Source organism: Apiospora marii (genome assembly GCF_038362585.1).
Source record: "Apiospora marii strain CBS 49790 chromosome Unknown utg000001l_segment0_segment0, whole genome shotgun sequence".
Taxonomy (NCBI): Eukaryota; Fungi; Ascomycota; class Sordariomycetes; order Amphisphaeriales; family Apiosporaceae; genus Apiospora; species Apiospora marii.
This window is the reverse complement of record NW_027117372.1, coordinates 2,844,753-2,872,179: the sequence shown is the minus strand read 5'-3', so window position 1 is coordinate 2,872,179 and position 27,427 is coordinate 2,844,753. Positions and strand designations below refer to the sequence as shown.

Below are 27,427 nucleotides of genomic sequence, written 5' to 3'. Positions count from 1 at the left end.
CGCGAGCACGGCCTTCGTGTGTGTTTTTATAAAGTCTTCGGATCTAGACATGCGCTATGGACGGAGAATCTTGGCCATCTCTCCAAAACGGGAGATTACCATCCGGGGCACATAAGCCGAAGATCGGCATCGCTTGGCGCCAGTGTTCATCCCATTTCACCCATAAACCCGGTACATCGACTTCTGATTGAGCCGGTCCCTGCTATACCATACTCCCATCTCTATTCAGCTGAGACAAGCTCTTGCTCGCCCTCTGCATACTTATATAGCCTATTCACAAGATGCGGTCCATGAACCTAATCGCCGGCCTCGCGGCCGTCTTCGGCGGCCTGTCCATGGCGGCCCCGGCGCCCGAGCCGATCGCGGCGCGCGCCGGCTCCTTGACGCAGGTGCAGGACTTCGGCCAGAACCCGTCGGGCATCAAGATGTTCACCTACGTGCCGGCCAAGCTGGCGGCCAAGCCGCCCGTGGTGCTGGTGCTGCACGCGTGCGCCTGGACGGCGAGCTCCTTCTTCGGCTCGACCAAGTACGGCCAGCTGGCGGAGCAGCACGGCTTCGTCCTCGTCTTCGGCCAGACGCCCAAGGACGGCGACTGCTGGGACGTCTCGTCCGACCAGACCCTCACCCACGACGGCGGCGGCGACAGCACCGGCCTGGCCAACATGGTCAAGTACGCCCTGAAGAAGTACAGCGGCGACGCCAGCCGGGTTTACGTGACGGGTGAATCCTCCGGCGCCATGATGACGGTCAGTTCACCCCTCCCTTCTTTCCCCCCTGTAATGCGCCATGCAGTAACCACTTTACTAATACTCGAGCCATCATTCAGCAAGTCATGGCTGCCGTCTACCCCGACATGTTCGCAGCCGCGTCCGAATTCAGTGGCGAGCCCGCCGGATGCTTCCGTACCGGCTCGGTGCGCGGATGGAACAGCCAGTGTGCCGGCGGCCAGGTCAACAAGTCGCCCGCCGAATGGGCCGCGCAGGTCCACAAGATGTTCCCCAGCTTCACGGGCACGTATCCCAAGATGCAGGTTTTCCACGGCGACGTCGACCAGACCCTCAACATCAACAGCTTCAACGAGTCCATCAAGGAGTGGTCCGGCATCTTCGGCTACTCGGGGACCGCCAAGCAGACCATCGAGAACTCGCCCGGCGCCCGCCTGACCAAGTACATCTACGGCGACCGTCTCCAGGGCATCTGGGGTCACGGCTTCGGCCATGTCGTGCCGACCAACGAGACGGAGGCTTTGACCTGGTTTGGAATCTTGTGTAAGTCTATGCTCCTGCTGAAAAGCTTTCGTACTAGTGCGCGCTCTGACTGATCACCGAATACAGAAACTCCGAATCTGGCTACATACTCGTACCAATGCGGTCGCGTGCATCGAGAACGGCAGGAGTGAACAGAGAATGGTTCTTCTCCCAGGCATTTCTTGACTCCAGATCGTATCCTTAGTTCTTATTGTAAATACTTGCTTGCGGACGATATATATATATATCTAGACATGTCTATAAATGAAAGTGAATATCCAATATTGAAATCCGGTACGGATCGTCCCATCGTCTGACGAGCTAGCGGATTCTGCATCCGAAAATGCCATTCTGTCAGACTGAACTTGTTTGATCGACTCAATTTTGGGGAGTGCTGGAAGCATTCTCTACGTGATGGAAGACTCAAAAAGTAACAGGCGCCAATGCTGCAATTGGTGGGAGTGAGTGCCTGTCCGTCGAACCAGAGTCGCCTTTTCGCGACTGACCTTGCGGCTCGTCGGTGAGTGCAGCAGAGCATTGATCCTACGCCAGCCCAGAATTCCAGGGGCACCGTCCACTGGCCAATTCCCAATCCCCCGCCCGTCGCACCAAGCCCAATCAGGGCGAACCGTCCACCGTCGTCCGATGCCATCCCACGCACGTTGGCTCACGCCCTTCTGCACGCCCTGGAAAAAGAAAGGTCTGGTTACGCAGGCCCGGCAGTCGCATGCTGGCACCTGCTGGAGGACAACGGCGGGTTCAATCAATCAATTCGTGACAGCGGCTGGCGACTCCGTCTTATTCTTGGCTGCGGAGAAGGCCCAGTTTCGCCATGATTGGTGGGATGGGTATCTCCGCTAGCCTCCTTGTACTTGAAACCGGTGCAATTAACGCAACCAGCAGGAATTACCGCGCCCAGACGGCCAGGCCCAGGTACACGGATCCCCCAGCTGCCATGCTGTCGGCACTAACGCCCTGCATCGTGAGGCTTGAGCCCTGCCTGCCTGCCTGCATCTGCATCAGTGGCCGGCCTACTTCCAGAACCATTGTGTATGCGACATTACGTCCCCGCTTCTACTGACTCGCTCGCTGTCTACTGATGTTCAGCCTGTTCACCGGAAAATCATCTCGCCATCTTACCATCTAGGTTTTTGACATCCACGCATGGGTACTTGGCACGTCAAATGGATGAACGACAAGGATCTTGCGAACCCCGGCAGGGGTGCCATCCTCCCATCAGATCACGTCCCACAACTACTACCGATGTATCCCGGATGGGCACGATGTGGAAACGGCCATCAGCCCCTGGGCATGCTGGGCCCCGAACCCATTCATCCAGCTAACACCGGATAAAATGAAACATGGCGGTTCTCCCCCAAAAAGCATGCAAAAGGTAGGTATATAACATGTCGCTTTGCTCGCCAAGGTCGGGTTTTTGTTTTCGGCTCTTCACACCACTCTCGGTTTATATTCTTGACCAATAACATCCGGCGAACCATAGCCATATCCCTTCCCTATTACATTCGTTTCTGTAGATCTTTCCAGGAGAAGACCACCGTTCCATACAACCTTTAACCCTTTTTCAATATACAAAACAACAAACCGACATCATGAAGTTCCAAGCCTCCAACGCCGGCCTAGTTGCCGCCCTCCTTTCCGCCACCTTCGTCGACGCCGCCCCGGCCGGCGACTGCGTCACGCGCGCCGCGAGCTGCCCTCTCCCCCTCCACCTACAAGTGGACGTCGACCGGGCCCTCGCCCAGCCCAAGGCCGGCTGGGCCGCTCTCAAGGACTTCACCATGGTGCCCTACCAGGGCAAGCACCTCGTCTACGCCTCGAGCCACGACACCGGCACCGGCTACGGCTCCATGGCCTTCGCGCCCTTTGCCGACTTCAAGGACATGGCCGGCGCCGCCCAGACCGCCATGACGGGCGGCTCCGCCATCGCGCCCACCATCTTCTACTTCGCCCCCAAGAAGACCTGGATCCTGGCGCACCAGTGGGGCCCTACCGCCTTCAGCTACCGCACCAGCAGCGACCCCAGCAACGCCAACGGCTGGTCGCAGCCCAAGCCGCTCTTCAGCGGCAAGATCGCCGACAGCGGCACCGGAGCCATCGACCAGACCGTCATCGGCGACGATAAGAACATGTACCTGTTCTTCTGCGGTGACAACGGCAAGATCTACCGCGCCAGCATGCCCATCGGCAACTTCCCCGGCGACTTCGGCACCGCCTCCACCATCATCATGAGCGACACCCCCCAGAAGCTCTTCGAGGCCGTCCAGGTCTACACCGTCGCCGGCCAGAACAAGTACCTCATGATCGTCGAGGCCCAGGGCGCCAACGGCCGCTACTTCCGCTCCTTCACCTCGCCCACCCTCGACGGCAAGTGGACCGAGCAGGCCGGCTCCGAGGCCGCCCCCTTCGCCGGCAAGGCCAACAGCGGCGCCACCTGGACCAACGACATCAGCCACGGCGACATCGTCCGCAGCAACGCCGACCAGACCTTCACCATCGACCCCTGCAACCTGCAGCTGCTCTACCAGGGCCGCGACCCCAAGGCCAGCGGCAACTACGACCTGCTGCCCTACCGCCCCGGTGTCCTGACCCTGTCCAAGTAAGGGACGTCGTCGGTGTGACGAGGCGTGAACCTGCTGGCTGGCGGATAAAGAGAGGCCACTTTCGCATTTGGGATGACAGTGGCGGCGGACCCCGTACTGTGATACCGCTTTTGTATATTTATCTGTTTCTCTTGTAAATATAGACCAAGACGTGGCACGAAAATAAGATATCCTACCTGGATCAAATCATCTGTTCCCGCTCGTGTGACATGAAATTGAATCCTCTCCCAATCGATCTTGTAGAGCATGCCATGTAATTCTCCAGGACAAGCGCCTGATGACCCCATTGGTTACGCCTTTATCGCTCCAGGGCTCTCTGTCGTGGCCCTCACTCTCAGATTATGTCTATGCGCTGCTCTGTATGGTCCGAAGCGTCCTCGCAATCAACGGCCTGACCTTCGTAGATACATGGACCTACCAGCTGGTATCTTGCATTCTTTTGTGCGCCTGGACCTGGGATGTGTACACCCGAGACGGGCCTGAGCACGAAGGCTGCCTTTGACCCTCGAAATGCCCACATCTCATCATCGTGCTCGACACTGCCTCGGCATTTCCCGATCTGCCCTTTGTTGGTGCGGAACAGCATTCCGTTCTCGCCCCGGAACCCTCTCTGTCTGTATTGGAACAGTAGCAGTATTTTGGTATGATACAGCGATAGCGTCTCCATTTCAATCTTTCCCAGTTGCGTCTGAAGATCCGCAAGAACTTCTTTGGTCATTGTCGCTGAATCACGGAGTGACTCGTAGCTAAGCTGAAGAAGGCGGACGGACGGGCTCAGAGGGGAGTCTTCCAACTCGTGAAGAGCCTCGTCGAGTGGACGATCGACCGGCGTACCTCTTAGCTCACCTTCCTTCAGAGAGGTCTTGTAGAACGGGACCGTGAGTAGCTGCAAGAACGGCAGGAGATCTGGTCTGGGCTCAGCCTCTACGTCCACACCAAGAAATCTGCATAGTATTCCGGTAGCCCGGTCTTCGAAGGCTTGCCGGCCACCTTTGCTATACGCCGACCCTAACTCATCCACTATGTCGTCTGATGTAAGATCCTGGAGCCGAGTGGTAAGAACATAACTCCCTAGGTATCGGCCATTGACTGAAAGGACGCGGGGGTCTCTCGAAGGACGTTCTAGAGAGATGTCGCCGACGTCGTTGCTATCTCGAAGAGCTGGAAGCCTCACGGGACGGCAAAAGTCAAGTGCCCAGGACGCCAGCCCATGCACATTTTCCTGGCCTATGCCTACTGCTGCACCCAGTAAGCCTGCCGAATTTTCATTGTGAAGTATAGCCTTCGTGGCGGACGCGTAGAGTTCTGGAACAGAGAGCCCATAGTCGACTGGAATCCGTTCTTGGTCCTCCACGGATAAGAGCCCACGAAGTCCATATATGTAGTCATGGGCGTTGCTCGTGCGCCTGTGGCTCGCCAGCTGGGCACTCCGGGCCAAAGACAAGGGTGGCCGCTTGCTGGCTCTAAAAGTCCACAGCTCATCTCGTAGCATGCATATCTCGCGGGCGCGGGTGATGCCATCGCTAACATCCGGGGGCAGCTTCACGATAACAGAAGAAGACTCCTTGGGCTTCAAGCCTCCCTCCCCCCAGTTCGTCAGGGGCATCATTCCTCCGTCCCGCCAGTTCAATAAGACCGAGTCGAGCGAGAGGAGAGGGATGCGGTGTTGGCCGAACAGGCAAATCGGGTCCTTGCGGGATAGCGCGACCTCTTGCATCACCCAGACCCGCGTCCAGTACTCGCGAGTAGCAAGCCAGGTGAGCATTGCCTTGGCCATTTCCCCGTCCTTCTCGTAATCCCCGTCGAGTCGTTTCGACTCCAAGCTGTCGAGCAGCCGCACGGCATCCGAGACGTGCGTCACGCCGAGCCGCGACAGGCGTGAACGGTGCAGCACGAGATGGTTCCAGAACAGCCTCCAGATGCCGCGAACGAGCCGCTTGAGCCGTCCGACGTTCTTGTCGGCGATCGGGCTCGGGGACCATTGGCCGTTGGCCCAGTCCTCGTCGGGAAGCCCGAGGGAGATCCACGTCTGGCGGCCATGACGGTAGACCCGGCCCATCATGGCCACCTGCTGGCTCTTCTCGCTTTCATTGGACTGGTCGATGCAGAGGGCATCGGCCCACAGACTGACCGTCTTGCGCGCATGGCGGACACCTCTTAGAGAATCGCGCAAGTTGACTGAAACACGCACCGGCTGTCCATTGACGTATATCGTGGATGTGTCTTTGGAGCTTCCCCAATTGTACGACAAAGTGTCATATTTTGGCCTCCGGTCTAGAGACACTGTTTCCAATTGGCATGAGACGTCATCCTGCCTTTGGCCTGGATTGATGCGGATGATCCGGATCTCATGTCTCGTACGGTCAAGTTCTTGATAGATACTTGCTGTGGTAGATGCATATACTCGGTGATGTTGAGCTGGCCATGCTCGGCGGGAACTTGGAAAAGCGAAGTGGTCATAACGCGACTGACACGAGTAGCCAATGCAAACCCGATTAGCATTCATAGCAAAATTTTGGACTCAAAATAGCATGCCCTCCTGTATTGCTTGCTAAAGCACAGCACAATACCCTTTCCCCTCTTTCTTTTTGCGGCACCGAGGACTGGGATCCAAAACAGTCAGTAGTAAGCAGTAAGCTAAGCTGGTAACTGGCTGTCGAAATGCAGCTTGCTAAAAGCGGTCTAATGAGTAGCTGCCAACCCTGATCACATTCAAATTAGGTAAAGCAACCACCATTGGCATTATCAACATCTTGGACCATATCGAGTGTGATACCCAAGGCTAGCAGCTTGGTTTCGTGTCATTCTTTCTTCATTCCAGGCGGGGTAAACACGCTAGAAGGGATAACCCGGTTGAGCAAGTGTAAGCCAGTCAGTCAGTCAGATATACTTGCAGAGGTCGAGAAAAGGAACTTCAAGTGACAGTTGCTTCTGCCGTTATGTGTAGTCTAGAAGGCTTCTTGTTCAGAAGGTAGGCTGCAATCATGTAACAGGATACATGCATATCACCAATGGGCCACAAACCTATCGATACTATACCGGTCCTGTATAGTATGAGACCTTTCGATGGTCAAGAGTAGAATAGAATATACCAGGGGAAGTCTGGGTTCAGCAGTCTTCTAATCTGCCACTAAGACTATGACAGATTGAACAGGGAAAGGGGGCACCTCGTTTACGCTCTTTTCACACGCGTGTCCTAGGCTTCTGACATTATAATGCAATACATGGGCTCTTTTTGTAGAAGAACGATGCCTCCTCCTTGAAGACCTTCTGCCCCCTTCGCCGGAACATCATTCGCTCCCCGCAATACCGACTGATGTATAACGGCGGCCCCTTTCGCTCAGCTCATAAGTAAAGTCCGGTTCCTATGCGATCTTCTACTCGTTGGTACCTAGTATGTCCACCTGTCTCAACAAGTTTAATCAACAATACAGCCCGGGTCCAATGTAGAGCAGATACACATAGCCATGCCTCTGCTCTGGCTCACCGATGTCTCAAGACAACACCTGTGGAGTTGAGACGTGCGTTCACTAGTGAACCATGAGGAGCTTATCCAGGGGCCCAACCCACAATGGACTGATCCTGTCGTCGCCGACGATCCTACCACCATAAATGCATAAGCCAAGCAAGGACCTCGGGCCATTGGCGTCGACCATTCTGCCCCGTGGATGACAGACCACAATAAGCTCATCGTTTTCAACAACAACCTGATTCAAGGGGTTTCGGTCTTGTGGTTTAGTGGTATAATTCTCGCTTAGGGTTCACCCTGATGCTTCATGCGAGAGGTCCCGGGTTCGATCCCCGGCAAGACCCCTTCCAACTTCTCTTTTTGCATTTTTGATTGTTGGAGGAAATCGTTGGAGTCAGGGGCTTCTCTTTTTTAGTAGGACCTCCTCCGTCTTGGTCGCTCAAGGTTCTGATATTATGACAGCAGCCGGTTGTATTGATATCCTCCATGGTGTTTTGCAGTTTCGAGCTGCGCGTCGTCCGTCCATGGAGCTCTGAATTCAGACAGCCCTTCGATGTGAACGGATATCACAGCCTACAGTTCTTCTGTCCGGGTCTTGATGCAATGTTTGCAGTGAAGGCTGACTCCCAAGAGGGACATAAGATTCGATACTTTCTTCCTTAGAAACGCCCTCTGCCCCTGCCTCGCCCGGCTGAGGGCGCATCTGGCAATCTCTCTCCTCTCCTCCATTCGCCCATGGGCACCCCAACGCGTCCGAAATCGTCATGCCTTCCTGGACCGCCTCCTCTTCCGCGGCTTCTCCCTAGGCGACCACCTCCAAACCCGTTTTCCCTATCCCGGGCACCCCCCGGGCCGCCTCCGACCCCCGAAAACCGATCGCGTACTCTGCCAGCCTCCCCAGCCCCGGCACCGCGTCCCATTCTCGCACTGCTGGCGGGCGGCACACTTCCGTCGCCAAGCGGTGGCAGGATGGCTACCGAGATGTAATCCCCAACAACAAAGCGCGCGTCTGCAAGCGTCTTGTCTGCGTCCGAGCTCAAGTCGATTTGCTTGGCGCATTCGGCGTCGTCTGGGTCTAGGCCCGGCCCGCCATCCCCAATGACGAGGCTACCGAGATCCTTGACCATGAATCGCCCGCCCCCGCCGCCCGATGACTGGTATATCGAAGGGCCGCCACCATTGCCGCTGCGCGTGTCGGGGAAAATCAGACGGAAGGCCAGGCGCGTGCCAATTGCAGGTTCCGGCAGTAGCAACGAAGGTGCCGAGGCCAGGTGGTGCGCTAGCTCGAGGAGTGTGCAGTCATTCCATGTATGGATAGTGAGATGCGGCGGAAGGTGGTGGGCAGAGAATTCGTCGGGCCTAGAGGTTGAAGGAGCAGGCCAAGTTAGAAGTCGATCGTGAATGGATCTTTAGTTAGGGGACATGTTTACCTATGGAATGCGCCAGTGCGATAGAACAATTGTAATGCGAACGGAGGTTTGTCGCGATGGTCCATCTTGGTGCTGTATACAAGCCGTGCGGCCTGCTTCCTCTGCTGCCAAAGGAAAGAAAAAGTGTCGCTTCAAGTCATTATGGACGCAAAGACGATTGTTCCCAAGCGCGCCCGAGGGTTTGCAGAAATATTTTATGTATGGGGTTGGGGGAGATAAATGGACAGACAACGAAGGGATACGTCGAACTCGCGATTCACAGTTGATAGCTGGGATCTGGAGCTACTACCTAAGGTAATGCTAGAGCTGCACTGGCAACTGGTTCACTGGCAGGTTCAATCAATGGGAGTTGCTGCCGCCACTGTCCCACTGAACCTAGAAACCTTAAATCGATTAGCGCTGAGGCTCTTGCCTAATGGCAGCAGAGTTACCTAAATCACTGCTGACTGCCAGTTTGACCTATCTCCGGTAACGCCTTAACTTAGCAACCACCCCCATGCAGATGTTCTAGAAGGTCGCATTCAACTTGATATTCTTCAACCTCTGCTTCAACCAAAAATCAGATACGACAGCTAATCCACGACTGCGAGAGCCCGATCTGAACAAACACGTGGATGATACCCAATTTTCTATTATACCCGGTTGCCCAGCATGGATTTCGCCGCTCTCATGTCCAAGGAAATTGCGAAGGCCAAGGCCCCAGCCGCCGAGGAAAATTCCAAGAAATACATAAGGCGGTCTGAAGCCGAAGCCCAACGCGAGGCCGCCTATCTCGCCGAACAAAAAGCCCTGGAAGAGAAGCGCGCCCTCAAAGCCGCAGAGAAGCGCAAGCGCGAGGAGGACGCCGCCGAAGAAGCCCTGATCCAGACGGAGAAGCGACGCAAGCTCGAGGAGGAGACGCGGAGGCGGCGCGAAGAGGCCACCGCCGAGGAGGAACGAAAGCGCCGGAAGCGCCTGGGGCTCCCCGAGCTGCGGAAGGAAGACAGCGCTGATGCGACGGACGCCCCCGAAGACGGCACGGAAGACATACCCGACGAGGAGCTGCTCGCCAAGCTGCGGGAGCTGGGCGAGCCGGCCACGCTGTTCGGCGAGGCGCACCGGGGCCGGCTGCGACGGTACCGCAAGCTGACGACGGTGGTGACACGGGGCCCCATCCCGACGACGCTGCAACTGGTGGACGAGAAGGACATGCGCATCAGCGATGACAACATCCCCGCCGACAAGGAGGGCCGCCTGTATCTGTTCCGGCAGCTCGCCTCGTACTTCACCATGGTGCTGCGCGAGTGGGAACTGGCCCTCGCGCGCGAGCAGCGTCGCGACACCTTCGAGAGCAAGGCCGCCCTCAGCGCCATGACCCAGAGCCGCGACAACATGGTGCCGCTATTTCGGCGCTTTGAGAAGAATGAGCTCGAGGACGACGTGCTCAAACCCGTAATCGAGATCGTTCAGGCTGCACAGGAGCGCCGCTACGTCGACGCCAATGACGGCTACCTAAGGCTGAGTATCGGCAAGGCAGCCTGGCCCATCGGTGTAACCATGGTGGGTATTCACGAACGTAGTGCCCGAGAGAAGTTGCATAATGGTGAGAGGGGTCATGTCATGGGTGATGAAGTCACACGAAAGTTTCTACAGAGTATTAAGCGATGTTTGACCTTTGCACAGGTCAGGTGGCCGCCGGAGGATGTGCGGCAATTGATGGGTTAGAATATCAGGGACAGCCCCTTGAAATACCATAATTATACAATACGACGGCCCTGCGAGCACACTTGAAATAGTCACTGGCTCGTTTTCTGTCACACAGTAGATTCACAAGAGGATCCTCTTCACATATAAGAATGTTCGCAGATCTTCTTGTTCATTGCCTGTCGGCTGTTGCCCCTCGGTGTGAGCCATAGTATGTACAGTGCCTTCCCCTGTAATCTGATATCCGCAGCATTCATGTTCCCGGCTCCTCTGCATTTAGTACTCGGAGATCACGTCACCCCTCCGCTTCGCGCGGAGATCCCATCGGCCCTGTGTGATGATGTCGTTAGTCAGATATTTGACAACTCCTCCTTTCCTGCGCCCCATATGAATCAATTGGACCGGGTCAAAGACTTACGTCTGTCTGGTATGCCATAACGCCGAAGATGGCGGGAACCACCATGGCGTAGACGATGGTAAGGCGGGCGGTACGAGGGTTAAAGCGGAAGTACTTGTGACGGTTCGTGGTCATGTCTGAAGCCAGAGGTTAGTTCTTTTCCGCATCCAGCCGCCAATTCGCCCGCGTTTCGCATCCGTCCGAGTCGTCGCGGGCGTCAATTGGCTCGAGGGATGGGGAGGACGTACTCCCCAGCTTTTGGATGGCCGGGTCCATCGACATCTCTGCAAAGGCGCATTCGTTAGCATGTCTGCATTCCAATTGGGTATCGGAGCTGGTGATTTCATACTGTAGTGCTTGAGGCCAGCCATCTTGACGAACTGTGATTGATCGTCTTGCACTGGGTGTGGTGTTATGCGGTTTGGTGAACTGTGACGACTTCGTTGCGAGGTTTCGCAGCTGCTCCCGGTTGAAGCTTGGTGGTGTTCGCGGGCGCTCGGATCAAGCCTGCCTCAGCCTCGCACCTTGGCACTTGGGACAGGCTGTTAGCCACACTTCGAATTCGTGGCGCGGTAGGCTAATAATAATTAAGGTCCGGTAAGACGGGTCAATCCTGCCGTCCTTTCTGCAAAGCTACTTGCGGTTTCCCCACCCCGATCTAATCATGCAAAGATGGGACGATGTGGACAACCAACAATGACATCTGTTGGTAATGCGCGTCCCCAGAACAGTAAGAAGGTGCATTGATAATCGCTCGGACGGGCATCGGAAAGGTGCCGGCTCAACTCGCCCGCCATGGCATCAAAATCGCAGAGATCAGCATGTGAGGAGACATCATAGACAAAAGTAAAGCAAGCAGGTGCGGCCGGAGCCTCCGCCGCCTAGCTAGATGCAGACATCTGCCGAGGCTTGTTTGTAAGTTAGTAAGGCGTGGTGGGGCGTTCTTATGAATCTTCATACGATCTGCTGAGCTTCCGGCTTGGTTTTCATAGGTCCAGGGTATTATCACTAGAGGTATTATTTCATTGATTGAAGTGTCAGAAACTTGCCAGGAACGGTCTGACATTCAAATTCTTGTCCATTAATGTAAAATCGCCTCTCTAGGGTCTCCTTTATAACCTGAACCACATTGTCTAGCCTGTAAACTCAACAGAACGACTACGACATCATGACGCAGCCCAAGATCAAGCTTTACTGGTAAGTATACTTACTCTTATGTTCAAGGTTGAAACGGGGACTAACGTTCAGTAGGCTTGAGAAGTCCAGAGCCCAGAGCATCCTCTGGCTGCTGGACGAGCTCAAGCTGGAGTACGAGCTCGAGCTTTTCCATCGCAACAAGGAGACCATGCTTGCGCCCCCCGAGCTGAAGCAGATCCACGCCTTGGGCAAGTCTCCCGTCATCTCCATCACCCCTTCGGATGCCGCCACTACGGGCGCCAAGCCCATCGTGATCGCGGAGACGGGTTTCATCACGCAGTACCTCTGCGAGCACTTCGCCCAAGACAGCCAAGCCGGTACCCTCATGCCGGCGCGGTACCGCGAGGGCCAAGAGGGCAAGGCCGGCGGCGAGACGGAGCAGTGGATGCGCTGGCAGTACTTCCTTCACTACACGGAAGGCAGCCTCATGCCCATGCTGATCATGGCCATGGTGCTCGGCAACCTCAAGGGCCCCAAGGTACCCTTCTTCGTGCGGCCGCTCACCACCATGATCGCGAACCAGATCTTCTCGGCGTTCATCTTCCCCAACGCCAAGACGCACCTGGCGTTCCTCGAGCAGCAGATCACGACCTCCGGCGGCGACTACATGTGCGGAACCCAGCTCAGCGCCGCGGATATCGTGCTCGCATTCGGTCTCGTCACGGCCAAGGATCAGTTCAGCACGTTTGGCCGGTGGGAGCAGCCGCCTGAGAAGCAATACCCCAAGCTCTGGGCTTGGATGGACAGGATGGAGAAGGAGCCCGGCTACCAGAAGTCGGTGGAGAAGATCAAGACAATTGATAGCAGCTACGGAATCAAGTTCCCCTAGGTGTGGGAGGAAGCAGCCAACGAGCAGCCGGTACGTGATAGGCGCCTGTGGGAGATGACCCATGGAGTAACATACGTCGAGGGAAACGATTGAGTCATGTAACATAAGTAAAGAGAAAATTCGCAGGAGGACTCATAATCCCCAATATATAAATTATGCATCCTTATAGTACCAGTTTCGCACTGCGGCTCACAGAATACGTTCGCAAGTTGCCATTTGGACTGCATGCAGCTCGCGTCGTAAGAGTGGTGCGCATTCTCGTTTTGGACGCGTACATGGGGGTATGCAGGGAGTTATTAGCTCCTTCTTGTTTAGGATGTGACTTGACAGAGAATCGGGCGATGGCGTGCATCAGACCTGTTGAATTTCTCCGGTTTCTTAAGTAGTAAAGGATGACATCGTCGCCTCGGCTCAGGCTATATTGATAGTTTTAAACTCTTGCCCCCAGTCCAGCATTGTTGAGAATACTGGTTTAACAACTTAAGATCTGACTAACTACGAAATACATATATAGCCAAACACTCCTTTGCCTTGATTTGGAGCTGATGCGACGAGGCTGATCTGAATGAGACCAAAGACTCGATAGCATAGCAAGGCGTGAAGTCATGGCAATCAAGGATGAAGAAGGCCTGTCTGTGTCGCCGCCGCCGTACGAGGCAGAGGCCTATGCACATCACCGCCAACCGCGCTTTAGGCGCAGGATGCACAAAGCCTGTTCGGTCCCGGTCTTCCTTGCCCTGGTTCTTACTCTCAGTATCTCGTATCTCTGCATAGTGCTTGGTAGAAGGGTTGTTCTCGATGACACGTCAGCCAAGGCGTTCACCCCGCCGATATCGTCCAGCAGATTCGAGGAAGGCATGAAGATATGCGCTGCCCGGCACGGTCGACCAGCCGAGCCCGCCCCGGAGACCAGGGAGACGAACTCGAGATGGAACGCGATCAGAGGGCAAGGCGAGGCTATCATCCTGCGGAACGCCACCCTCTTCGACGGAGAATCCTTTCTTTCGGGGCCGGTCGATATCCGATTCTCCAAGGGGCTCATCAACTCGGTCACTCCGGCCTCCAATGAAGATCCAAGGATACTCGGGGTCAAGGAGTTTGACCTCCAGGGCAGATATGTGACGCCTGGATTAGTCGACATGCACTCACATCACACGATTGGATCGTGGCCGGGGACATCGGTCAGTGAGGATGTGAACGGTAAGTCTTGCTGCCTGGTTGGCCCCGACTACATAGAAACTCGCGGTGAGCTGAAGAAAGTTTGACCAGAAATCAATCCCATGTTCGGGACTCTTACGCCATTCCTGAGAATAATCGACTCGATGAAGGCATACGACAAATCAACCGAAGCCATCGCCTCTGGTGGAATCACCACCAGCCTGATACTTCCCGGCTCAGCCAACACCATGGGCGGAGAAGGAACCGTGATCAAGAATGTACTGAAGTCGGGGGACTCGGGCGAGTACGTGGTCGAGGAGATGCTGCTCGAGCGAGACGTCCCGACGGAAGAGAGGCACCGGTACATGAAGTTCGCCTGCGGCGAGAACCCCAAGCGGTCGTACGGCCACGAGCGCTTCGCGCTGGCTTACATCTTGCGACGCCACCTGAGCCGGACCAAGGAGGCGATGGAGAAACAGGATGCTTGGTGCGATACGGCGTCAACTTTGTACTCCAAGGCGGAGCAGGCTCGGTTCATGGAGCACACTGGGGGGTATCCTGAGGATCTCGAGCTCGAATCCACCATCGGTCTCATGCGCGGCCGGATCGCCATGCACAACCACTGCTACGAGCCAGAAGACATGGAGACTATGCTCCGGGTCACTCGGGAGTTCGGCATCCGGGTTCGCGCGTTCCACCACGCCATGGCGGCGTGGCAAGTGCCCGAGATGCTGAAGGCGTACGGAAAGTGAGTCGCACGCTGCAGCCGTAGGGTTGGATGGAAGGCATCCGTGCTGACATGTTGCTAACAGTAATGTCACGGTTGCAACCTTTGCCGAGATCTCTCTGTACAACAGGAAGCGTACTATCCGAACCTATACGCCGGCGCGATACTACATAAGCACGGAGTTCCTGTTGCGTACAAGTCTGTATGGAATATTCACAACTGCTTCTCTGCTTTGCACATGGAAACTGACCTCGCCCAGGATCATTTCTTCGAAAGTACAAACGCGAAATATGTGCTGTATGTTTGGTATTTCGGTCGTGTCTGTTTGGGATTTCATACTCACCGCCACGCAGGTCACAAGCAGCCATCGGCCACGCATTTCATCTCCCAGCCGAGAAGGCACTGCAAGCAGTGACTTCAGTTCCGGCAAAAGCCATTGATGTGGCGAATCGAGTTGGCTACGTACGCAAAGGGTACGATGCTGACATAGTTGTTGTAAGTGCAGTTCTTTGATATCATCCGACAGATAGTATCAGGGGAAATACAGGTATACATGGGCAAACAAGGGCAACGTATGGCCTAACGTCGGCGACAGTGGGACTCCCATCCATTATCCATCGGCGCCACTCCGCAGCAGGTCTTTATCGATGGTGTTGCCACACTCAAGTCCGACGACGTTGAGCATGCTACCGGCTCCTCCATGGAGGCACATGCAACACCATCGGCTCCCAGTGACATGCCGCAGATGCGTGTTAGGAAGTCGGAGAGGGAAGCGGAGAGCTTCTGCACTTCGGCAAAGAAGGAAAGCCAGAGCTTCGTCATCCAAGGCATCCGGAAGTCCTTTCTAGACAACTATCCTCAGCTATCCAGCGGCGTTTCACCACCCGGGGAAGCAGAGAACCTTACTTTGGTCATCAACGAGGGCCAACTCTCCTGTCTGGGTACTCAACACACCTGCGAAACAGCAGTGGCATCGCTTACCGCTGCTGGCGACCGCCCCTTGCATGTGCAGCTCAAGAACGGGCATCTTCTGCCTGGGCTCACGGCGATGACCAACTTGATCGGCATGAAAGAGATCGCCACGCAGGCGTCAACTGGAAACGGCGCGGCGTCGGTCAAGGATGTGCGAGACCCGGCCTACATCGACCACGCGAAATATGGTGTCTACCTCGACGGGAAGGGGTTCGCCCGTGCACGCATGGGTGGTGTCACGCGCGTGATCACGCCTCCCGAGCTGGGCTCGGACGGCATGCTGCAGGGCGTATCGACTGGACTCAGGACGAGCGGCACCCATACCCTTCTCGACGGTGGCATCTACCAGGACGACGTGGGCTTGCACGTAGTCATCGGGGACGCCAACAAGGCCAAGGGGAGCGTCAGCCAGGCCATCCAGGCGCTCCGGGCGATTCTGCTGGAAAACCGCGGAGAGGGCAACAAGAGCGCATATGGGCTTGTGGCGGAAGGGCAGATGCCGCTGCTTGTGTCAGTGGTGAACCTGGTATGTTTTCACGCCGACCAGCTCAGATAATCTGAAATAGATATTGGCGAGACACACATTACTGACGGCCCCTTCACATCATGCAGGCCGCCACGCAGCAGATCATTGCCATCAAGAGGGATTTCCCTAGTGTCAACATCGTTTTGAACGGTGGACATGCAGCGCCCCTGGTACGTACAAACTTACAAGATCACCCCCCAGGCCGTCCATGAAGGTGGCCGCTACCTGTCGAGTATTGGGCTGATGAATCATGCTATTATTACTCCCCGTCAAAGGTCGCCAAAGAGCTTGCTGAAGTCGGCATCCCCGTCATCCTTTCGGCCACACGACCGGGCTTCGCGACCTGGGAGGGCAAAGATTACCTCGTCGGACCACCCCTGACACGCAGCCCCGCCAGCATGCTGAGCGAGGCAGGCGTCCTGTATGCCATCGCGGTAAAAGGGGACAGTAAGTTCTTGCATTCTTCCCATCACCCTGATCCATCCCCGGTCGCAAACTACTCTCCCACAGCGTTTCCCTCGCCGCCACCACAGCAATTCCAGGATGCTATGCAGCGACATTAGTCAGACCTCCGCGGCCCCAGTAGTTCTCCTTGCTGACAAGAAGCCAAAATCAGTACCTGAGGGCGACTCCCGAATCCAGAGCCTGTCGCTCGAGGCGGCGTGGGCGGCCAAGTACGCCGGGCTCAGTGACCGCGAGGCGGTCCGGTTGGTCTCGAGAAACGTCGAGAAGATTCTTGGCCTGGAGCCCAGCAAAGATGTGGTGCTGTGGGAGAACAGTCCGTTGCAGTTTGGCGCCTCGGTCGTCTTGTCTTTCGAGGAGAACCAAGAAGGCCAGCTGGCGGTGGCAACGTGTTGGCCGGATGATGTTACGGACGACTCAATCTGATGCAGCTCGTTGGTAAAGATAACAAGCGTTTGCCAAATTGTCCAGTTAATACACTAATCGCTATTTCGAGTCGACCTGGCGTGGGGCAAGTCAGACTGGGCTCGGCCATTAAACAAACACTTGATTTGGTTATTGACTTGTCAACGACTGGCATTGCATCGCCCACTCTGGGTGTTGATGGGCATATTGGCCGAGTTGTCTTCTTGTGACATGAAAAAAGACGAATCACAATCTTCTATACTGGGCCATAATAGGGACAGTCAACCTCAAGTGCCACATGGCATGGCTAAACTTCATATTACTAGATGCAGTCTTGTTCCATGTCGTGAAGCCCGATACACTCACTTGCCTCGTAAGGGTTCAAGTGCTGCGTATTGAATGGTCAAAGCCTTGTATGTGAATCGATTCTCACAAAGCCGTGTTTGTCCACGCCCCTAAACGCCGTAATGCCTCGCTAACTGCCAATTACCAAATTCGATGGCGGGCCTTTGCATCGGCCCAGGACTCTCTACCCGACGGAACTTTCGCCCTGGCCCAACTGCCTCCGTGTATCATCAAACCAGGTCTCGCCAACGCCGATACTGGACATGGCGTTGCCCATACCCTTTCTCGTTCCCTTAACTTCGAGATCTGCAGCCGCGATGTTCACGCGTCGGATTCGCTCGAGAGCCTCTTTCTCATAATTCTTGGCCGTTTCCAGCCCCTTCGTCTGCATCTCAACCCTGTCATCGGTCGAAACAGCAACCAGGAGCTGCCAGATAGGTTAGTATTTAGCCTGCGAGACAGTTCGGAGAGAGCTTGGTTACCTTGTCAATGGTGTTGATGCGGGCCCTGAGAACACCGCTTCGAATCATGGTCATGAGCTCTGACTCCAGTGACTCGCCAGGTTTGGCAAAGGATCTGTTCATGCTGTCCAAAGTGACACATGAGAAGGGAATGAAGTATTGCACAATGCACTTGTTGCGAATGGCCGAGAAGATTGCGTGCACGTGCGGCTGGAGGTGCATATCCAGCAGATAGTCGGCACGGTAGCTCTCGAGTATGTCAAGACATGCCGAGTAACGGCCATTGACGAACATGGACACTGCCTTTCGAATATGAGGCTCCAATTCCAGATAGTTCCTGAAGCTAGAATTGTCGAGAACCCGGGACTGCAATTCTGAGCGGTCCATCGAGGCAAGAGCCAGTAAGCCACCGTATGTGGCTACATCGTTCGAACTTGCGATGTCGTTGCAGCCCTGGCAGATGGAGGGGTCGCCAACCTCAAGAAAATTCTTAGCAGCCTCGTAGAACTTGTCGGAGTGCAAGTTTGCAATGCCTGTCACCAGTTTTTGGAACGGCTGGTGTGCCTTTTGTTCCTCGTCGCTCATGCCACTGGTCAGCATCTTGCTGACGTTTGCTAGCACACTAGGCCAGTCGCGTCTCTGAAGCACTATGCTGATAATGTGCTTAGAGACACCCACGATATGGGCCTGCGTGCTGGCTTCAGGGCGCATGCGAAGGTAGGCGTCTGATGCAGCTGCCAAGTCGCCGATCTGCTCGAGATGCTCTCCAAGGTCGCGCAGACCAATCTGCCCACGATATCAGCCACACGTACTGGACGTTGCAAGTTATACCAGCAGCTTCTTACCCGGATGCTCTCCTTCACCAGATTGTTCTTGTACTGCTTGAGCTCAGCCTCCAACCGAGCCGTCTCCAGCTTGTTCGCCTTGTCCGTCTTCTCGACCCATGCTGAATCCCATTGAGACTCGGGCTCGGTCGGGGCAGCGATCCGAATGCATTCCCATGCGTCGCGATACTGTTGAACATCCTTGCCTTTCTTGGCCTCGGCGATGGCAGCTTTCAGGGCGTCGACGCATAATGGCACGGAGCTGCGTCCAATCAGGAGCAGTCGGTCGAAGCAAGTACGCCCTGAGCCGGTGTAGATTAGCACATGGCGAACCGAATACTGTATTTCTGCGTAGTGAACTTCGACATACCTTGATAGTTGGCGATGTAAAGATCAAGGTCAAGCTTCGGCGTCTCTGTCAGGCGGTGTCAGTTATCAGGGAACATATCTTGCTTAGGAAGAAGCAAAAAGTAGAATATTACCCTTCACAATGACGCCACCCTGGCTCTCGATAATGGTGAAGAAGTGTAGGATAGGGTCGGCTGACGCCATCTTTGTTAGACGATCCCGCGATGGGGGCGCTGCCAAACGGCTATCATAAAACCGTGGGGTCGAGACGGACGTTGGGAAACGGCGATGGTTGTCGAACGCAGATCGACTGCTTGTTGGGAACACTCCGTAGTTTTTCGGGAAGGATTGATGAGGCCAAGAGGTCGGTATCTTGGTCTTGCACCTCAAAGGTGTTCCAATGTGATGTTCGTGAGTAGAGGGTGCATGCAAGACATCAATAGGAAGTACCTAATAAACTGGTTGATGGTGGACTGCAAGGCAGACAAGCTGAAGTGGGGATTGGTCTTTGGGATGGAGGGGTAGCTTCAGCCTCTTGACTGCCTAGCCCAGGCAGGTACGTGTGGGGGATTAGTCAACCTCAGCTTCTCTCAGCCACACAACACCATTGAGCATGTACATACATGTATGTATCTACAAGTACATGTAGTGAAGACTCAATTTACTTCAGAAGCAGCAGGAAGAAAAGGACACTGCACGATGGATTCAAGCCTGGGCGATGGTAGCGCCGGATTAGAGTCGCTGGTTTGGGACACACTGTCAATAGGTAAACCCAGCAAATTCATTTGGACGGTTGCTATTTGACCTTAATCCCTCACGAATCACTCGCGTGTCACGATCGCCTGGCAGATAGTTTCGAAGAGCACCTTCACTCCAATCAGCTTCACAACACCAACCAGATTATTGCCACTTTCAGCATGGCAGTAGATGCTTCCTGTGTTGCTAGTAGAGCGGGACTTGGCATGCATGCTCTCTTGACACATGCTGCACGCGTATTTTGAACGAGCCGGATTTCTGAGCTTAGCGCACGGAACCCCCTCAAATACGATGATAGTCGTAGATGGCAGAAGAAACTCGCGAGTCGCCTGCAACCTGCATGATTCTAAGCAGAGTCCCAATCCAGATTGGGGACGATACTGTGGTATGATTCTGGGCGAAAAGCTCCAGTTAATATGTGGTGAACGTACAGGCATGGGGTCTTGCTGCACAGCGAGTGAGGAGAAAACCCCCGAGCAATAGCGCGTGCAATTACAGAATCGGCAGGTTTGAGTGCAAGTTGAATCAAATACTTGCGATGGCTCGCTGACGTGTGGTTGGCTCAATGCCAATATACCGGAAAGCCAAGGCGTCGCTTGCTGCATACATTTTCCCAAGCGAAGATGGACCGGGCAGGAAAGGTTGTTCCGGCGCTGGCAGGCCCGGCTCTCGCCCGATGAGCCCCAGGGTTTCAGGTTGTGGCCAGGGCCGTAAAACCGCTTTCCATCGCCCACCATGTGCGGCGGCCGTTGGTGTTGTACGTATTGTCACAGGCGGCAACGGCGTGCCACCCGGTTGTGAATGTTACGATGATGCGCCGGGTTTCCACTATTCCCACCCGGATCACCGAAACCGAAGAAACCGAAGATGAGACTACAATCCGGCTATCCGGCACACACGACCCTGGTCCATTGCCCACACTAAAATGCTGCCAAGGCATACAGAAGCACGGAAGTAGAGCCTTGGCTTGGTATATTTCCAACATTGGAGGACGCGCTACGAAACGGTGATACCCATTGCCCGAAACTCACGTCACATAGGTTAGAAGGAGATCCTTGATAGGCTAGAGAGGAGAGGATAGGAAATGCATGCCTGCGCCTCATTATCAACGCTGCCCCGTTAGGTGACAAAAGCAACATGATTGGCCCCCCGGTTTCCAGCCGCCTCCCTAGCGTTTAGGACGCCACTCACTACCAACTTGCCGAGAGAAGTGCGGAATGCTGGCAGCTGGGTCGGCCCTCGCGTTTCCTCTCCAGCACCATCCATCCACCTGGTTCACGAGCTAGACGAGCTCTCCAGTTCTCTAGAGCATGCCAGGCCACCCATCTGAGCGGCGTGTCATCAAGTCTTGATGCATTCGCCCTTTGGAGATGAGAGGGCTCTGTGTCTTAGATTCACTTTGCATGATGGCATTGACGAGGGCATTACGACACAGGCATCTCCGGCAGTTATATACCCTAAACGTGTCGGGCCTTTTTGCAGTTCGCCAGGCCAGTATAGTGAGTTCGATAGACCGAGTTTGTTGACTGCCACTAATACGACAGTTGTCTGGTGGCTCGACATTACTTAGTACCTACTCTGACAGGCGCACGGAAATAACGTACGGACCGACGCAAAGTCAGTTGGGACGGAACTGGTACAATAACAGTGTGTGTTGGGGTTTTAGCGAACGCCAGCGCTGGTATTGGCTGCGGGACCGCCGAAAATAGCAGCCAGCCTAAAATGCGACAGTAGTAGTGACGAAATGTAATGTAAACCAAGCCAAGTCAAAGCGAAAAATGCCGTGCTTGACCTCATCTTGCCCGCTCTCACAGTCTGTTTGGAGATACTCGCATTACTTAATCAAGTCAACCGAGCCGAGTCTTTTGCCTCTCGTTCACTAACATACCACTTTTCCAGAAAGAAGAAGAAGAAAAAACCGGACTGGGATCAGACGTGACGGCGATTGCCGACCTACATTCATGCCTACATGTACATAACACTGGATAGTGACAGTGATGCACCACAAAATACCCCTGGGGATTTCAATTCAGGATGGGTGATGAGGTGACCCCCCGGGCGGCTTACAGGCGGAGGCGGCTGACTTGAAGACTCCAAACCCCTTGATCCCCCGCTATCTCTTATTTTTTTCCCCTTCAGGTCAGTGGCCAGTACCCCTTCCGGCCCACCAGCGCAGAGCACTACCCCGAGCCATGTCCAGGTGTACTACTACGTACAGTGATGGGTGCGGGCGTGTGATACATTTACATACGGTGCGGGCTTCTCAGGGCCCGACGCCGCGGAGATATATAATGGATGTGGCTAGGACCAGCTTCAAAGAAAGGAAAAAAAAAAAAAACGATTTCGAGCTGGGTTGGCGCTTGACGGATACCATCCATCCTCACCACCAGCAAGAATTCATTACACAGGTGAGTACATTGATGTATGTACACATGCCGATAAACAAGCCGGACACTTTGGAGCTAGTGACCGTACTTGAACCCCCCCGAATCGACGTTTGAATCAGGGCTACAGTGGGATATCTGCCACTAGCCCGCGAAACCGATCAGTTGCCCTGTGTCCGATTGGGCTTTTGTCGTCCTGACTCGTATCCAGGTCCTCGCCCTGCTACAGTACAGTACATCCCTAGGCCATCTGCCTCTCTGCCATCTAAGTACGCTGGAGACGGTTGGTAGCCTGTGGCGTGGGCCATCATCCCTCATCCATACCACTTTCTTCTCTCCTGCATAACACCCACGTTCTGTTACCACGTAAATTTGCTTGCTTCCAGTTCTTCCTTGACTCGATTTTTCCCTCTTCTTTGCATAACCCCCCCTGCAGGTGAACCCGGTCGACCCAGAGGGACTCCTACATACGTACCTCCCAATTTGTTTGGACCCGAATCTCGCCTGCTTACTTGACGTATCTGCAGACAGTTGATTGATTGATTTCCTTCCTACAGTACTACTTTACTGGCAGGGGATTCTTATTCAACCCCGTCCAAATCTACCTGACCTTTCTCTCCCTCTCTCTTCCCCTACGTAATCGCACATAGAACCTGCGCTACTACCGCCCGCTAGTTCTGTCCTATCCGTACCGTATCTCAAATTCCCAATCCCCCCTGTCTCCAATCCCGTCCACGTCGAAACTCATCCAGCCAACCTTGGCCTGGCCTGTTCGTTCCACTACCTGACGTTGAACCTACCGCTACTGCCTATTCTCTTTTCTCAATCTGGTCCATCGGTGACGCTTCTTTCGTACCGGCATCTGTTCCGCTACCATCCAAGCCCAATCCACAAATCAATCTCTCTAGTTTCCTCCCTCACTCGTTCGTACGCCCTTCCTCACCACGCACTCCCACTCCCAGCTCACTTCCACTCCCAACTCCCCCTGTACCTACCATTTCGTATTATTTGCGTGTTCTTTTAGCGCGTCCTTTTGCAATGTGCGGCGGTGTTGGGTCAGTTTAAAACAGCCAAAAACTCTTGCGTCTCCAGTAATTCCCTTACCTGACTGAACAGTGGTCTCGGGTAATCGGCCCCGGTTAATTCATTTGGGTACCTAGCATCGCAGTCCGGTCCTCCTACGCCTCTCTCTCATGAGCGGGAGGCTGCGATTGTAGGCCCGCGGCGACTCCTGTCCATTATGCTCGGGAGGCATCTCATGTCGATTATACGAAATCAAGCATCCCAGAAAGGACGCGCCTTCCCAAGGACGATCCAACAACCCCGCCAACCGTCATTCGAGGGAGACGGCTACCCCCACCCAACCGACCCTAGCCATGCCTCCCTCATCACAGCACTCGCAGACTCTCGCCTCGGTCCCCGAGTCTCCCATTAAGGGCGAGAACATCGATGTCCCAGACCTCGACCTATCCGAAGTCGAGGACCTCTCCGATGGCCAGTCCGAAGACGAGTCCTCTGCTCCATCGCAGCAGAAGGGCAAGGCCGTCGATAACGGCGAAAACCCGACAGCACCACTACAGAAACGGCGAAGGGTCACGAGAGCCTGTGACGAGTGTCGAAGGAAGAAGATCAAGTACGTCAACGAGAAATGACCCTGCGCTTCCCCGAGGCGGGCTAAAAGAAGGACATGCGCTCGATGCGCGCCACGCCCCCGGCAGACGCGCCAGATGCCACCGCCCGATGCGATCGTACCACTAACCTTGAATGTATAGATGTGATGGCAAGCAGCCGTGTACTCACTGTCAGGTTTACAGCTATGGTGATTAGCCCCCAATTCCAGAACTCGTTCATCTGTATGTAGCTTGTTTGTTGACCCCGGCTGCAGAATGCACCTACGACAAGCCCTCCAACCGCCGGAGGAATCCCGCGCCCCAATACATAGAAGCACTAGAGAGCAAGCTACAACGCGCAGAAATGCTGCTTCGCAAGTTCATGCCTGACGTGGACCTTAACGACCCCAGCCTCGACCCTTCGGTACAACAGGAATTTCGGATGCGAGATAAGGCTAGAACACAACGACAACGGCTCGTACTGGATGACACCTCCTCGAGCTCTTCTTCGATGCTGAGTGGACAGCTGATGTCCATGATCCCTACCCTAGGATCGCTCGATCTCAATGACAAGGGCGACTACGACTTTCACGGCGTCTCCTCAGGGGCGGTGTTCTTTCGAAGAATGAAGGACCACTTTCGTACGCTTCTGGGCCGCGACTACCAGGTTCCCATGCACGCCCGCGGCCGGAGGTCCGGTAATATTCTTGGGCTTGATTCTCCGAGGTCGTCAATGACTTCACGGTGGGACATACCGACAACGAGCACTAATATATATGATATGCCTCCAGTCGAGGTCGCGCGGACTCTGTGCTCATACTCGCTGAACTACGCGACCTGCCTGCTGCGCATTGTGCACATTCCATCCTTCTTGGCCATGCTGGAAGGTCTATACGCCAAGCCTACACACGAATACGATCGCGAAGACAACAAAAATCTGGCCCTTGCGTACTCTGTTATGGCTCTCGGGTGTATGTACAACGTGCCGGATGGAAAGGACACGAAAAGCAAACCTTCCCCTTATGAGCTGGCTATAGAACAGGGGTATGTCGAAATCACTGCAGTATCTTCTACATTTTGTGTGCTAATACAATACGAACAGCCTGAAATACTATTCCTCCGCCAGAATATTACTGAACGATCCCACAGAGTGTCGAGATCTTGCATCCCTCCAAGCGCTTTTATTCCAGATTTTCTTCATCCAGTCCATGTCAAATCTGAGCACCTGCTATGGTTTTGTCGGAATCGCATTACGGTCCGCATTGCGAATGGGATTGCATCGAAATCTGTCCAATCTCAAATTTAATCCCATCGAGACGGAATCAAGACGACGGGTCTTTTACGTATGCCGGCAGCTGGACATATATGTTTCGGCACTGCTCGGGTTTCCCATGCTTCTCAACGACGACGACGTTGACCAGCTGCTGCCAACGCCAGTCAACGACGAGTATATCACGAAAGACGGTATTCTTCCCGTACCGCCTGGAACACCGTCTTTCTTTGAGGCTTTCAACGCACACTCCCGACTCATGGATATTTTAAGTCAGATTATTCGGCAGGTGTACCCTCTGAAGGGAATGGATAATGCTGAAGAAGGAACCCAAGGAACCCAATCCAGTGCATCCTACATGATCAAGTACTCGAAAATCAAAGAGATGGAAAAGAAGCTCCAGGAATGGTACGAGGAACTTCCCGTTGCCTGGCGGCCGAATTCGTCAGGTACGGAAGAGGTTCTGCGGGTCCGAAACCTGCTTCGTTTTGCATACGCGCACGTACAGATGGTGCTGTACCGACCGTTTCTACACTACGTTTCCCCGAGGATTTCGGCAGGCAAAAAGGTCGACGACCGCGCATATGCCTGTGGCGCAGCTGGTATTAGTGTTGCCCGCAATATCATGCAGATAGGGACAGAGATGCGAAAACAGGTTTCATTGGTTGGACCCTATTGGTTCACTTTCTTCACCGAGTTTTTTGCCATTATATCCCTGATCTTTTTCATCTTGGAGAACAAGGAGAAGCCCGGCGTTGTGGATCTCATGGCAGACGCTTCGGCGGGAAGGGAGATGATCAGCAAGCTTGCACCGAAAAGCATGGCGGCCGATCGCATCAGCAATGCGCTCAATGTAAGTTTTGCTCGTCTCGGTGTCTACGAACCAGTCTAACAACTACCCCAGATTCTTTTCGAGGGGCTCCCTGACGATCTGAAGAAAGCCAGAGTTAAGCCCTCTGCGCCCTCAAAGAAGCGTTCAGCTCCCGGCGTAAAAGGTGGTGCTATTGCTACCCCATCACCACCGGTTCTGCATACGAGAACGCACCGTCGAAAAGACGACACGAGCCGATCAAGAAGTGGCTCAGCCAAGCCAGTCAGATCATCTGTTGGGCCGGGCTCATCTCACGTGTTCCCCGACGTCATGGGGGGTATCCAAACCCAGGATCTTGGTTCCTCGAACTTCTCCCCGACGATCCAATCCATGTCGCCCTTGGAGCTGGCATCGGCAACCAGTAACAATGTGGACGCATACTCGACGAATGGCATGCACCAGCAAACACACCACAACATGCACCACGGGACACCTGGTGACATGAATTCTCTGAGTCGGCTTGGAGGTATGGTGTTTCCCCCGGAGGACCCCCTTGCGTATCCCCATCAGCCGCGATCCGACTTTGGGTTTCAACAACATATGAGCCCCTCGCTTAACCCGGTGGTCAGCCATGCTCCCGATCCGTCCCAGTACTTCACGACGACGGGTCCGTATGACGGCATCGAAGGTCAATTGATGGGTCCACTTCCCCCTTACCTCATGCAGACGCAGAGTCAATCGGTATTCGATTTTCCGACGCAGATGTATTCGGATCCGATGTTCCTACCGATGCAACCCAGTCGGCCACCGCCCCAAGCGCCGCCAGCACAGCGTCTTTCGAGCCTCCAGCAGCGGCAGCTGGCGGCGCAGAACCGACAGCACGATACGACGCTGGAGACGTTTGCAAACACGCCGTGGTCTGGCATTTTCCCACACCTGGACTAGAATGGAGCGCATATAGATACCCTGAGCGATTTGACAAAATTAGGGAACGGAGTTTGGTGGCAACCCAGGCGGATCATTGGGGTACTTGACCGGTCAAGTTGGCCGGCAAGACACCTCGGGGAAACAAGGAAACGAGGCCAAATGTACAGTTTATTCGGAGTATACACGAGATCGTCTACGGATGACGATTTTTGAGTGGTGGCCATGTGCATAGGATACGTGACCGGAGAGGAAGAATACGAAGCGTGGTCGCCGGTGTCTTGCTTAAATAGTCTCGGCAAGACTGTTCGGCGGCCTAGGGGCTGGCAATGAAGAATTGGCGAGTACCGGAAGTCGCGCCCCGGTAGGTGTGGATTGTCAACAACGACGCACGCTAGTGTACATTATATACCTTGCCAGCGAACTCGAAGGGTTGCTGAAGGCACAGGTAGCATTACATTATGACTGGCAGTTCGGTTCTGTTTGTCTTGTGGCCATTTGGTTGGCAGGGTTCAACCAAGTCAACGAGACTGATATCTGGCATTTGAAATATAGGCCTGATCAGACCGCC

At 54.7% G+C, this 27,427-nt stretch overlaps 10 protein-coding genes across 10 annotated transcripts; 6 read left to right on the top strand and 4 right to left on the bottom strand.

Moving 5' to 3' along the window:
* Positions 1 to 281: 281 nt before the first annotated feature.
* PG985_000945 (uncharacterized protein) lies at positions 282 to 1,433 on the top strand (the record flags this gene model as incomplete). Its single annotated transcript, XM_066820714.1, has 3 exons — positions 282 to 746; positions 827 to 1,268; positions 1,423 to 1,433. The coding sequence occupies 3 exons, from the start codon at positions 282 to 284 to the stop codon at positions 1,431 to 1,433; spliced, it is 918 nt and encodes a 305-aa protein (XP_066691593.1).
* A 1,424-nt stretch (positions 1,434 to 2,857) lies between these two features.
* PG985_000944 (alpha-L-arabinofuranosidase axhA) lies at positions 2,858 to 3,868 on the top strand (the record flags this gene model as incomplete). The annotated part of the gene is made up of 1 exon (XM_066820713.1): positions 2,858 to 3,868. The coding sequence occupies one exon, from the start codon at positions 2,858 to 2,860 to the stop codon at positions 3,866 to 3,868; it is 1,011 nt and encodes a 336-aa protein (XP_066691592.1).
* Positions 3,869 to 4,202: 334 nt separating this feature from the next.
* PG985_000943 (uncharacterized protein) lies at positions 4,203 to 6,328 on the bottom strand (the record flags this gene model as incomplete). Its single annotated transcript, XM_066820712.1, has 2 exons — positions 4,203 to 6,062; positions 6,230 to 6,328. The coding sequence occupies 2 exons, from the start codon at positions 6,326 to 6,328 to the stop codon at positions 4,203 to 4,205; spliced, it is 1,959 nt and encodes a 652-aa protein (XP_066691591.1).
* Positions 6,329 to 7,996: 1,668 nt separating this feature from the next.
* PG985_000942 (Sin3 associated polypeptide p18-domain-containing protein) lies at positions 7,997 to 8,832 on the bottom strand (the record flags this gene model as incomplete). The annotated part of the gene is made up of 2 exons (XM_066820711.1): positions 7,997 to 8,696; positions 8,768 to 8,832. The coding sequence occupies 2 exons, from the start codon at positions 8,830 to 8,832 to the stop codon at positions 7,997 to 7,999; spliced, it is 765 nt and encodes a 254-aa protein (XP_066691590.1).
* Positions 8,833 to 9,418: 586 nt separating this feature from the next.
* On the top strand, positions 9,419 to 10,471 carry PG985_000941 (uncharacterized protein; the record flags this gene model as incomplete). The annotated part of the gene is made up of 1 exon (XM_066820710.1): positions 9,419 to 10,471. The coding sequence occupies one exon, from the start codon at positions 9,419 to 9,421 to the stop codon at positions 10,469 to 10,471; it is 1,053 nt and encodes a 350-aa protein (XP_066691589.1).
* Positions 10,472 to 10,726: 255 nt separating this feature from the next.
* Positions 10,727 to 11,336, bottom strand: PG985_000940 (uncharacterized protein; the record flags this gene model as incomplete). Its single annotated transcript, XM_066820709.1, has 4 exons — positions 11,197 to 11,336; positions 11,096 to 11,131; positions 10,869 to 10,984; positions 10,727 to 10,780 (listed from the first exon to the last, which is right to left on the bottom strand). The coding sequence occupies exons 1-4, from the start codon at positions 11,216 to 11,218 to the stop codon at positions 10,727 to 10,729; spliced, it is 228 nt and encodes a 75-aa protein (XP_066691588.1). The 5' UTR covers positions 11,219 to 11,336.
* Positions 11,337 to 12,015: 679 nt separating this feature from the next.
* On the top strand, positions 12,016 to 12,873 carry PG985_000939 (uncharacterized protein; the record flags this gene model as incomplete). The annotated part of the gene is made up of 2 exons (XM_066820708.1): positions 12,016 to 12,044; positions 12,099 to 12,873. 2 exons carry the CDS (start codon positions 12,016 to 12,018, stop codon positions 12,871 to 12,873), a joined length of 804 nt encoding a protein of 267 aa, XP_066691587.1.
* A 605-nt stretch (positions 12,874 to 13,478) lies between these two features.
* On the top strand, positions 13,479 to 17,144 carry PG985_000938 (carbohydrate esterase family 9; the record flags this gene model as incomplete). The annotated part of the gene is made up of 8 exons (XM_066820707.1): positions 13,479 to 14,073; positions 14,143 to 14,779; positions 14,844 to 14,960; positions 15,112 to 15,253; positions 15,354 to 16,256; positions 16,343 to 16,426; positions 16,532 to 16,690; positions 16,767 to 17,144. 8 exons carry the CDS (start codon positions 13,479 to 13,481, stop codon positions 17,142 to 17,144), a joined length of 3,015 nt encoding a protein of 1,004 aa, XP_066691586.1.
* A 508-nt stretch (positions 17,145 to 17,652) lies between these two features.
* Positions 17,653 to 19,305, bottom strand: PG985_000937 (COP9 signalosome complex subunit 1; the record flags this gene model as incomplete). The annotated part of the gene is made up of 5 exons (XM_066820706.1): positions 17,653 to 17,895; positions 17,951 to 18,715; positions 18,775 to 19,055; positions 19,124 to 19,168; positions 19,236 to 19,305. The coding sequence occupies 5 exons, from the start codon at positions 19,303 to 19,305 to the stop codon at positions 17,653 to 17,655; spliced, it is 1,404 nt and encodes a 467-aa protein (XP_066691585.1).
* Positions 19,306 to 23,617: 4,312 nt separating this feature from the next.
* PG985_000936 (Activator of stress protein 1) lies at positions 23,618 to 26,877 on the top strand (the record flags this gene model as incomplete). The annotated part of the gene is made up of 5 exons (XM_066820705.1): positions 23,618 to 23,874; positions 24,014 to 24,060; positions 24,127 to 24,895; positions 24,954 to 25,974; positions 26,026 to 26,877. 5 exons carry the CDS (start codon positions 23,618 to 23,620, stop codon positions 26,875 to 26,877), a joined length of 2,946 nt encoding a protein of 981 aa, XP_066691584.1.
* Between the last annotated feature and the right edge of the window lie 550 nt (positions 26,878 to 27,427).